The 12,488-nt window shown below is 53.9% G+C and overlaps 1 protein-coding gene across 1 annotated transcript in view; it reads right to left on the reverse strand.

Moving 5' to 3' along the window:
• Positions 1-489: 489 nt before the first annotated feature.
• Positions 490-12,488, reverse strand: part of RNF40 (ring finger protein 40) — a 41,536-nt gene continuing 29,537 nt past the window's right edge. The window contains exons 16-20 of the mRNA XM_054053076.1: positions 11,232-11,444; positions 7,921-8,046; positions 5,586-5,726; positions 1,877-1,978; positions 490-1,017 (exon numbers count right to left, since the gene is read on the reverse strand). Coding sequence (XP_053909051.1) covers positions 841-1,017; positions 1,877-1,978; positions 5,586-5,726; positions 7,921-8,046; positions 11,232-11,444 — 759 coding nt within the window. The 3' untranslated portion in view covers positions 490-840. The remainder of the gene's footprint in view (positions 1,018-1,876; positions 1,979-5,585; positions 5,727-7,920; positions 8,047-11,231; positions 11,445-12,488) is intronic.

Genomic DNA, 12,488 nt, shown 5'->3' on the forward strand with positions numbered 1-12,488 from the left:
TTGGAGGTCACTCTAGGCAAGTCCTGCAGGACTCTATGGTTTTCGTAGAGGCCACTCTAGGCAAGTTCTCCAGGACTCTATTGTCTCCTTGGAGGCCACTCTGGGTAAGTCCTTCAAGACTCCATGGTCTCTTTGGAGGCCAATCGGGACAAGTCCTCCAGGACTCTATGATTTCAATAGAGGCCACTCTAGGAAACCAACCCCCCCCCCCTCCCCGAAGCTCTATGGTTGCCAACATTGAGCCATTGATGTGACCACACCCACTCCCTCTTCCTACTTCTCTATGATTCCATAGGACGCTCTAGGCCTCTCCTCCCATCTCTATGGTCACCCAACCACTCTGAAACCTCTTTCTCCCCCTTCTCTATGATCCCCCCTCCCCTTTGGGTCCATCCAGAAGCCACAGCCACCGCTCCAAGTGCTTTATTGGGGTGGGGGTGGGGGGGGGAGGGGGTCAAGGATCACATGACGTGGACACCAAACAACCTTGAGGTCCTCCAACCCAACTTTGAGGTCCTCCAACCCAACTTTGAGGTCCTCCAACCCAACTCTGAGGTCCTCCAATGCACCTTGAGGTCCTCCAACTCAACCTTGAGGTCCTCCGACCCAACCTTGAGGTTCTCCAACCCAACTTGAGGTCCTCCAACCCAACTTTGAGGTCCTCCAATGCACCTTGAGGTCCTCCAACCCAACCTTGAGGTCCTCCAACCCAACTCGAGGTTCTTTTAACCCAACTAGAAGACCTCCGGGTGGTCAAAGAGGATCATACGGTGGTGGAAGAGGATGACGGGTGGTCCTGGAAGAAGGACTCTGGGTGGGGAGCGGTGGCCGTGGCCCTTTTCAGCTGATGTAGACGCGGTGGAAGTCGTGAGCGCCGAAGGCCGCGTTGCATTTGGGGCATTTGCGTTGTCGAGTGTCGTAACGGCTTTTGACGCACTCGAAGCAGAAGACGTGGAAGCACTTGGTGAGGACGGCGTCCTTCTTGCGGGCGTTGCAGCACGGGCAGGTGAGGCGGGCCTAGGATGGTCAAGATGGTCCTCAGGACCACCCAAAGGACCTCCAGGACCACCCAAAGGACTTCCAGGACCACCCAAAGGACCTCCAGGACCACCCAAAGGACTTCCAGGACCACCCAAGGAGCTTCTAAGCCCACTCGGGACTTCCAAACCCACCTCGAGATGCCTCAACTTAAGGTTCTTCAACCAACCTTGAGGTTCTCCAACCCACATTGAGGTTCTCCAACCCACCTCGAGGTGCCTCAACTTAAGGTTCTTCAACCAACCGTGAAGTTCTTCAACCAACCTTGAGGTTCTTCAACTCCACTTATGGGTCCTCCAGCCCCATAGCCAGATCCTCCAGCCCCATAGCGAGGTCCTCCAACCCCAACTCAAAGTCCTCCCACCCCACTTATGGGTCCTCCAGCCCCATAGCGAGGTCCTCCAGCCCAAATCATGGTCCTCCAGCCCCACTTACGGTACTCCCACCCCACTTATGGGTCCTCCAGCCCCACATCGAGGTCCTCCAACCCAAATCATGGTCCTCCAGCCCCACTTATGGGTCCTCCAGCCCCATATCGAGGCCCTCCAGCCCAAATCAAGGTCTTCCAACCCAAATCATGGTCCTCCAACCCCACTTATGGGTCCTCCAGCCCCACATTGAGGTCCTCCCATCCTACTTATGGGTCCTCCAGCCCCACATCGAGGTCCTCCAACCCCACTTACGGGTCCTCCAGCCCCATAGCGAGGTCCTGCAGCCCAAATCATGGTCTTCCAACCCAAATCAAGGTCCTCCAGCCCCACTTATGGGTCCTCCAACCCCACTTATGGGTCCTCCCGCCCCACTTATGGGTCCTCCAGCCCCAGAGGGAGGTCCTCACGCGGTACTCTTTGATCTCCTCCTGTAGGATCTGATCGGCGTCAGCGTAGACCTCCACTTTGCGCTGTTTCTCCAGTTTGCGCCGCAGCCGCGACAGCTCCTCCTGCGGAGGGAACCCCAAAACCCCCCCGGCGAGACCTATAGGGACCCCCAGGGACCCTATAGACGCCCCCACAGGGACCCACAGACCCCTATAGGGACACAGAGACCCCATAGAGGAACACAGAGACCCCTATAGAGACACAGAGACCCCATAGAGGGACACAGAGACCCCTATAGAGACACAGAGACCCCATAGAGGGACACAGAGACCCCATAGAGGAACACAGAGACCCCTATAGAGACACAGAGACCCCATAGAGGGACACAGAGACCCCTATAGAGACCCCTTAGAACCCCTACAGAACCCCCACAGAGCCCCATAGATCCCCCATAGAGCTCTATAGAACCCCATAAAGCCCCTATAGAGCCCCACAGAACCCCCACAGAGCCCTATAGAACCCCACAGAGCCCCACAGAGACCCCATAGAGACCCATAGAGACCCCATAGAGATCCATAGAGACCCCATAGAGACCCCATAGAGACCCACAGAGACCCACAGAGACCCACAGAGACCCCATAGAGACCCCATAGAGACCCCACAGAGACCCCACAGAGACCCACAGAGACCCCATAGAGACCCATAGAGACCCCATAGAGACCTCATAGAGACCCATAGAGACCCATAGAGCCCCATAGAAACCCCATAGAACCCATAGAGACCCCATAGAGACCCCACAGAGACCCCATAGAGACCCAGAGAGACCCAGAGAGACCCACAGAGACCCCATAGAGACCCATAGAGAACCATAGAGACCCCATAGAGACCCATAGAGACCCATAGAGACCCATAGAGACCCCATAGAGCCCCATAGAGACCCATAAAGAGCCATAGAGACCCCATAGAGACCCACAGAGACCCCATAGGACCCATAGAGACCCATAGAGACCCCATAGAGACCCACAGAGACCCCCGCAGAGACCCATAAAGAGCCATAGAGACCCCATAGAGAACCTATAGAGACCCCATAGAGACCCATAGAGGACCGTAGAACCCCACAGAGACCCATAGAGACGCCATAGGGACCCCATAGAGCCCCATAGAGACCCACAGAGACCCCATAGAGCCCCGTAGAGACCCCATAGAACCCACAGAGACCCCATAGAGACCCCATAGAGACCCCATAGAGCCCCATAGAGACCCCATAGAGACCCACAGAGACCCCATAGAGGGACACAGAGACCCCTATAGAGACACAGAGACCCCATAGAGGGACACAGAGACCCCTATAGAGACACAGAGACCCCATAGAGGGACACAGAGACCCCTATAGAGACAGAGGCCCCATAGAGGGACATAGAGACCCCTATAGAGACACAGAGACCCCATAGAGGGACACAGAGACCCCTATAGAGACACAGAGACCCCATAGAGGGACATAAGAGACCCCATAGAGCCTCAGAGACCCCCTATAGAATCCCAGAAACCCCATATAGACCCCCCTATACGGACCCATAGACCCCTATAGGGACACAGAGACTCCATAGAGGGACACAGAGAACCCTATAGAGCCCCAGAGACCCCATAGAGGCACACAGAGACCCTCTATAGGGACCCAGAGACCCCATATAGACCCATAGGACCCCTATAGAGCCCTATAGAACCCCCATAGAGCCCCACAGAACCCCCATAGAGCTCTACAGAACCCATATAGAACCCCCCAGAACCCCCATAGAACCCCTATAGAGCCACATAGGGCCCATATAGAGCCCCATAGGACCCCCATAAAGCCCTATAGAACCCCCACAGAGCCCCATAGAACCCCCATAGAGACCCATAGAAGCTCCGTAGAGCCCCCATAGAGCCCTATAGAACCCCATAAAGCCCCACAGAACCCCTATAGAGCCCCATAGAACCCCCACAGAGCCCTATAGAACCCCCATAGAGCCCCATAGAAGCTCTGTAGAGCCCCTTAGAACCCCTACAGAACCCCCACAGAGCCCCATAGACCCCCATATAGAGCCCTATAGAACCCCCATAGAGCCCTACAGTACCCCTGTACAGTCCCATAGAACCTCCATAGAGCCCCATAGAACCCTCATAGGACCCATATAGAGCCTTATAGGACCCCCACAGAGCCCCATAGGACCCCTATAGAGCCCCATAGAGCCCTATAGAACTGCCATAGAACCCCTATAGAGCCACATAGGACCCCCATAGAGCCCTATAGAACCCCCATAGAGCCCCACAGAACCCCCATAGAGCCACATAGAACCCCCATAGAGCCCTACAGAACCCCCATGGAGCCCCATAGAACCCCCATAGAGCCCTATAGGATCCCCATAGAGCCCCACAGAAACCCCATAGAGCCCTACAGAACCGCTATAGAACCCCTATAGAGCCACACAGGACCCCCATAGAGCCCCATAGGACCCCCATAAAGCCCCACAGAACCCCCATAGAGCCCCATAGGACCCCCATAGAGCCCTATAGAACCCCCATAGAGCCACATAGAGCCCCATAGAGACCCCATAGAGCCGTATAAAACCCCATAGAGCCCCATAGAAGCCCACAGAACCCATATAGAACCCCATAGGACCCCCACAGAGCCCAACAGAAGCCCCATAGAGCCCCATAGAAACCCCATAGAACCCCTATAGAGCCCCATAGAGACCCCATAGAGACCCCACAGAGACCCATAGAGACCCATAGAGCCCCATAGAGACCCATAGAGACCCATAGAGACCCCACAGAGACCCCACAGAGACCCATAGAGCCCCATAGAGACCCCATAGAGACCCCACAGAGACCCATAGAGACCCCATAGAGACCCCACAGAGACCCATAGAGACCCATAGAGACCCCATAGAGACCCCACAGAGACCCATAGAGACCCACAGAGACCCATAGAGACCCCATAGAACCCATAGAGACCCCATAGAGACCCACAGAGACCCCATAGAGACCTCATAGAGACCCACAGAGACCCCATAGAGACCCCATAGAGACCCATAGAGAACCATAGAGACCCCATAGAGACCCATAGAGACCCATAGAGACCCCATAGAGCCCCATAGAGACCCATAAAGAGCCATAGAGACCCCATAGAGACCCACAGAGACCCCATAGGACCCATAGAGACCCATAGAGACCCCATAGAGACCCACAGAGACTCCCGCAGAGACCCATAAAGAGCCATAGAGACCCCATAGAGACCCATAGAGACCCCATAGGACCCATAGAGACCCATAGAGACCCATAGAGCCCCATAGAGACCCCATAGAGACCCATAAAGAGCCATAGAGACCCCATAGAGACCCCATAGAGACCTCATAGAGACCCATAGAGACCCCATAGAGACCCATAGAGACCCCATAGAGACCCCATAGAGACCCATAGAGACCCCATAGAGACCTCATAGAGACCCATAGAGACCCCATAGAGACCCCATAGAGACCCACAGAGACCCCATAGAGACCTCATAGAGACTCACAGAGACCCATAGAGACCTCATAGAGACCCACAGAGACCCCATAGAGACCCATAGAGACCCATAAAGAGCCATAGAGACCCACAGAGACCCATAGAGACCCCATAGAGACCCACAGAGGCCCCATAGAGACCCATAGAGCCCCACAGAGCCCCACAGAGGCCCCATAGCGGCCCCACCTGTGCTCGCTTGAGGCTGAGGGCCTCTTTGTCCTTGGCCGCGCGGTTCTCGGCGGCGCAGCCCTGCAGCTCCCGCAGCCGCCCCGCCACGTGCTCGCCCTGCGCCCGCAGGTCCTCCGCCAACTGCGCCGCCTCCACCGCCTGCGGGGAGCGGCACCCCAAAAAATAACGTCAGCACCCCCAAAAAATACAGAGAACCCCGAAAAATAACGGAGAACCCCGAAAAATACAGAGAACCCCGAAAAGTACAGAGCACCCCGAAAAATACAGAGCACCCCGAAAAATAACAGAGAACCTCGAAAAACACAGAGGACCCCGAAAAATATACAGAGAACCCCGAAAAATAACGGAGAACCCCGAAAAATACAGAGCACCCCAAAAAAATACAGAGAACGCCGAAAAATACAGAGAACCCCGGAAAATACAGAGCACCCCGAAAAATACAGAGCACCCCGGAAAATATACAGAGAACCCCGAAAAAATACAGAGGACCCCAAAAAATAACGGAGAACCCCGAAAAATACAGAGCACCCCGAAAAATAACGGAGGACCCCGAAAAAATACAGAGGACCCCGAAAAATACAGAGCACCCCAAAAAAATACAGAGGACCCCAAAAATAACGGAGAACCCCGAAAAATACAGAGCACCCCGAAAAATAACAGAGGACCCCGAAAAATACAGAGCACCCCGAAAAATACAGAGAACCTCGAAAAATACAGAGGACCCCGAAAAATAACGGAGAACCCCGAAAAAATACAGAGAACCCCGAAAAATACAGAGGACCCCGAAAAATAACGGAGAACCCCGAAAAATACAGAGCACCCCGAAAAATAACAGAGGACCCCGAAAAACAACAGAGAACCCCGAAAAAATACAGAGGACCCCAAAAAAATACAGAGAACGCCAAAAAATACAGAGGACCCCAAAAAATAACGGAGAACCCCGAAAAAATACAGAGAACCCCGAAAAAAACCCCCATCACAGCACCCCAAAAAATAACATCAGCACTCCCAAAAAAATACAGAGGACCTCAAAAAACAACATCAGCACCCCGAAAAAAAACAGAGGACCCCCCAAAAAAACAGAGCACCCCAAAAAAAAACCCCATCACAGAACCCCCCAAAAAATACAGAGCACCCCAAAAGAAACCAGAAGACCCCCAAAAAAACCAGAGCACCCCAAAAAACCCCACTAGACCCCGAAAAAAACCCCCATCACAGCACCCCAAAAGAAACAGAGAACCCCCCAAAAAATAACATCAGCACCCCAAAAAAAACCCCCATCACAGCACCCCAAAAGAAACAGAGAACCCCCAAAAAAAAACCCCATCACAGAACCCCCCCAAAAATACAGAGCACCTCAAAAAATAACATCAGCACCCCAAAAAAAAAGAGGACCCCAAAAAACTAGAGGACCCAAAAAAAAATACAGAGCACCCCCAAAAAAACCCCATCACAGCACCCCAAAAATAACATCAGCACCCCGAAAAAATACAGAGCACCCCAAAAAACATCAGCACCCCAAAAAACATCAGCACCCCTGAAATCAGCATCCAAAAAAACCCACAGCACCCCGAAAAATACAGAGCACCCTGAAAAATACAGAGAACCCCAAAAAAAATACAGAGAACCCCAAAAAAATACAGAGAACCCCCAAAAAAATACAGAGAACCTCAAAAAAATACAGAGGACCCCAAAAAAAAAGCACCCCAAAAAAAAAACCCCATCACAGCACCCCCAAAAACAACATCAGCACCCCCAAAAAAAAGAGCACCCCAAAAAATATCAGCACCCCAAAAAAACCCATCACAGAACCTCCCAATAAATACAGAGCACCCCAAAAAACCCAGAGGACCCCCCAAAAACCCCCACAGTACCCCAAAAACAGGGACTCAGAGCACCCCAAAATCAGCACCCCAAAATCAGCACCCCCAAAATCAGCACCGCCAAATTTCGGGCTCCCACCTGAGATTTCGGGGTTCCCCCCTCAAATTTTGGGGTCTCCTCCCCAGATTTCGGGGTCCCCCCAAACTCGGTCGCCCCCAAAACTCATTTCCCCCCCCATTTTGGTGGCCCCCCTCAAATTTCAGGTTCTCCCCCTTCAAATTTTGAGGTCCCCCTCCCAAATTTTGGCCCCCACCCCCCCAAATTTCAGGTTCCCCCCCAAAATTTCAGACCCCCACCCCCCAAATTTCACGTTCCCCCCCAAAATTTCACATTCCCCCCTCAAATTTTGGCCCCCACCCCCCAAATTTTGGGTTCTCCCCCTCAGATTTCGGTGTGTCCCCCCCCCCAAATTTGGGGTCCCCCCCCCCGCTGGATTTTGGGGTCCCACCTTCCTCTTGTTGAGCTCCAGCGCCTGAGAGCGCAGCGCCAACTCCTTCTCCACAGCGGCCAAACTGCTCTGCAGTCCACGTTCCTTCTCCTCCAACTTCTGAACCACCAAGAGTTGAGCGTCCACCTGAACCCCAACATCAAAGGGACCTTCAGGATGGGGTCCACCACCACTCCGACCTTCTCCAGGACCTCCAGGAACTCCATAAACACATGGATCCCACCACCAATAGGAGCTTCAGGACATGTTCCACCACCTCGACCTTCTCCAGGACCTCCAGGAGCTCCATAAACACCTACGTCCCACCTCTGTGTCAATGAGGAGAACCTCCTCCACCACCTCGACCTTCTCCAGGATCTCCAGGAGCTCCATAAACACATGGATCCCACCACCAAAAGGACCTTCAGGACATGTCCCACCACCACAACCTTCTCCAGGACCTCCAGGAGCTCCATAAACACATGGATCCCACCACCAAAGGGACCTTCAGGACATGTTCTACCACTCCGACCTTCTCCAGGACCTCCACGAGCTCCATAAACACGTGGATCCCACCACAAATGGGACCTTCAGGGCATGTTCTACCACCACGACCTTCTCCAGGACCTCCAGGAGCTCCATAAACACCTACGTCCCACCTCTATGTCAATGAGAAGAACCTCCTCCACCACCTCGACCTTCTCCAGAACCTCCAGGAGCTCCATAAACACATGGATCCCACCACCAATGGGGCCTTCAGGACATGTCTCACCACCACGACCTTCTCCAGGAGCCCCATAAACACCTACGTCCCACCTCTATGTCAATGAGGAGAACCTCCTCCACCACCTCGACCTTCTCCAGAACCTCCAGGAGCTCCATAAACACATGGATCCCACCACCAAAGGGACCTTCAGGACATGTCCCACCACCACAACCTTCTCCAGGACCTCCAGGAGCTCCATAAACACATGGATCCCACCACCAAAGGGACCTTCAGGACATGTTCTACCACTCCGACCTTCTCCAGGACCTCCACGAGCTCCATAAACACGTGGATCCCACCACAAATGGGACCTTCAGGGCATGTTCTACCACCACGACCTTCTCCAGGACCTCCAGGAGCTCCATAAACACCTACGTCCCACCTCTATGTCAATGAGAAGAACCTCCTCCACCACCTCGACCTTCTCCAGAACCTCCAGGAGCTCCATAAACACATGGATCCCACCACCAATGGGGCCTTCAGGACATGTTCCACCACCACGACCTTCTCCAGAACCTCCAGGAGCTCCATAAACACATGGATCCCACCACCAAAAGGACCTTCAGGACATGTTCCACCACTCCGACCTTCTCCAGAACCTCCAGGAGCTCCATAAACACATGGATCGCACCACCAAAAGGACCTTCAGGACATGTTCCACCACTCCGACCTTCTCCAGGACCTCCACGAGCTCCATAAACACGTGGATCCCACCACAAATGGGACCTTCAGGGCATGTTCTACCACCACGACCTTCTCCAGGACCTCCAGGAGCTCCATAAACACCTACGTCCCACCTCTATGTCAATGAGAAGAACCTCCTCCACCACCTCGACCTTCTCCAGAACCTCCAGGAGCTCCATAAACACATGGATCCCACCACCAATGGGGCCTTCAGGACATGTCCCACCACCAGGACCTCCAGGAGCTCCATAAACACATGGATCCCACCACCAATGGGGCCTTCAGGACATGTCTCACCACCACGACCTTCTCCAGGAGCCCCATAAACACCTACGTCCCACCTCTATGTCAATGAGGAGAACCTCCTCCACCACCTCGACCTTCTCCAGAACCTCCAGGAGCTCCATAAACACATGGATCCCACCACCAAAGGGACCTTCAAACCATGTCCCACCACCAGGACCTCCAGGAGCTCCATAAACACATGGATCCCACCACCAATAGGACCTTTAGGATGTGTCCCACAATCACGACCTTCTCCAGGACCTCCAGGAGCTCCATAAACACCTGCATTCCACCTCTATGTTGATGAAGAGGACCTCTTCTACCCCCTCAACCTTCTCCTGGACCACCCAAACCTTCTCAAACTCTTTGGTTCCACCTCTACGTCAATGAGAAAGACCTCTTCCATCACCTCAACCTTCTCCTGGACCACTCAGACCTTCTCAACCTCTTCAGTTCCACCTCTACGTCAATGAGAAAGACCTCCTCCACCACCTCAACCTTCTCCTGGACCACTCAGACCTTCTCAAACATCTCTGTCCCACCTCTATATCGACAAGAAGGACCTCTTCCACCCCCTCAACCTTCTCCTGGACCACTCAGACCTTCTCAACCTCTTCGGTTCCACCTCTATGTCAATGAGAAAGACCTCCTCCACCACCTCAATCTCCTCCTGGACCACCCAAACCTTCTCAAACATCTCCATCTCATCACTATATCAACAAGAAGGACCTCTTCCACCACCTCAACCTTCTCCTGGAAGGTTTGGACCACTCAGACCTTCTCAACCTCTTCAGTTCCACCTCTGCATTGATGAAAATGACCTCTTTCACCACCTCAACCTTCTCCTGGACCACCCAAACCTTCTCAAACATCTCCATCTCATCCCTATATCAACAAGAAGGACCTCTTCCACCACCTCAACCTCCTCCTGGATCACTCAGACCTTCTCAAACATCTCTGTCCCCCCTCTATATAAACAAGAAGGACCTCCTCCACCACCTCAACCTCCTCCTGGACCTCCCAAACCTTCTCAACCTCTTCGGTTCCACCTCTACGTCAATGAGAAAGACCTCTTCCACCACCTCAACCTTCTCCTGGACCACCCAAACCTTCTCAAACCTCTTCCATTCCACCTCTACGTCAATGAGAAAGACCTCCTCCACCACCTCAACCTCCTCCTGGATCACTCAGACCTTCTTAACCTCTTCGGTTCCACCTCTATGTTGATGAAGAGGACCTCCTCCACCACCTCAACCTTCTCCTGGACCACTCAAACCTTCTCAACCTCTTCAGTTCCACCTCTACGCTGATGAAGAGGACCTCTTCCACCACCTCAACCTTCTCCTGAACCACTCAGACCTTCTCAAACATCTCTGTCCCACCTCTATATCAACAAGAAGGACCTCTTCCACCCCCTCAACCTTCTTCTGGACCTCCCAAACCTTCTCAACCTCTTCGGTTCCACCTCTACGTCAATGAGAAAGACCTCCTTAACCACGTCAACCTTCTCCTGGACCACTCCGACCTTCTTCCAGCCCCACCACCCCCACCCGTGTTCCTCTGTCCCCTTCCCCCGAGCTTCTCCTTTCCGTCCCACCTGGGCTTTAAGGGCGAGGACCTGCTCGGCCAACTCATCCTTCTCTTCCCGGAGGAGTTTGTGGATCTGATTGGCTTTGATCCTCTCCGACATCAGCTTGAAGTTGGCGTCGTCCTTCTCGCGCAGCTGCTGGAGGAGCCGCAGGTTCTGCTCCTGCATGTCCTCGAAGGCCTGACCCGTCACGTCCATCTCCGACAGCAGCGCCTCCTCCTCCTGCGCCGGTTGAGGGGGTGACGGGAATCCATGGAGAGAGCACCCAAAGGTCACCCCAAAAACCCCTCCGTTCATCCCTATGGGTCATTTAAGCCACGCCCCCTCCACCCCATAAGCCACACCCCTTCTCCTTATCCCTATGGGTTATCCGAGTTGTGTCGCGCTCTATTCAGTGCTATGGAACAGAGAAGCCACGCCCCCCCCTTAGGCTTAAACCACGCCCACTCCATTCATCCCTATGGGCCATGCAAGCCACGCCCCCTCCATGCACTTCTATGGACTATCCAAGCCACGCCCCCTCTATTTATGCCTACGGACCATACAACTCATGCCCCCTCCGTTCATCCCTATGGACTATCCAAGCCACGCCCCCTCTATTTATCCCTACGGACCATACAACTCACGCCCCCTCCATTCATCCCTATGGGCTATGCAAGCCACGCCCCCTCCATTCATCCCTATAGGCCAACCAAGCCACGCCCCCTCCATTCATCCCTATGGGCCAACCAAGTTGTGCCCGCCTCAATTCATCCCTATGGAGCAGCCAAGCCACACCCCCTCAGCCTTAAACCACACCCCCTCCATTAATTCCTATAGGCCAACCAAGCCACGCCCCCTCCATTCATCCCTATGGGTCATGCAAGCCACGCCCCCTCCATATGTCCCTATGGACCACCCAATCCACACTCCCTCCACTCATCCCTATAGACCATCCAAGTCACGCCCCCTCCATTCACCCCTATGGGCTATGCAAGCCACGCCCCCTCCATTTATCCCTATGGACCATGCAAGCCACACCCCCTCCATTCACCCCTATGGACCATCCAACTGACTGCCCCTCCATTCAGCCCTATGGGCCTCCCAAGCCACGCCCCCTCCATTCACCCCTATGGACCACCCAAGCCACGCCCCCTCCATTCATCCCTATGGACCATGCAACTCACTTCCCCTCCATTCAGCCCTATGGACCATCCAAGTCACGCCCCCCCTTCCACTCATCCCTATAGACCATGCAAGCCATGCCCCCTCCACTCATCCCTATGG

The sequence above is a fragment of the Cuculus canorus genome, chromosome 38 (genome assembly GCF_017976375.1).
Source record: "Cuculus canorus isolate bCucCan1 chromosome 38, bCucCan1.pri, whole genome shotgun sequence".
In the NCBI taxonomy this organism is placed as follows: Eukaryota; Metazoa; Chordata; class Aves; order Cuculiformes; family Cuculidae; genus Cuculus; species Cuculus canorus.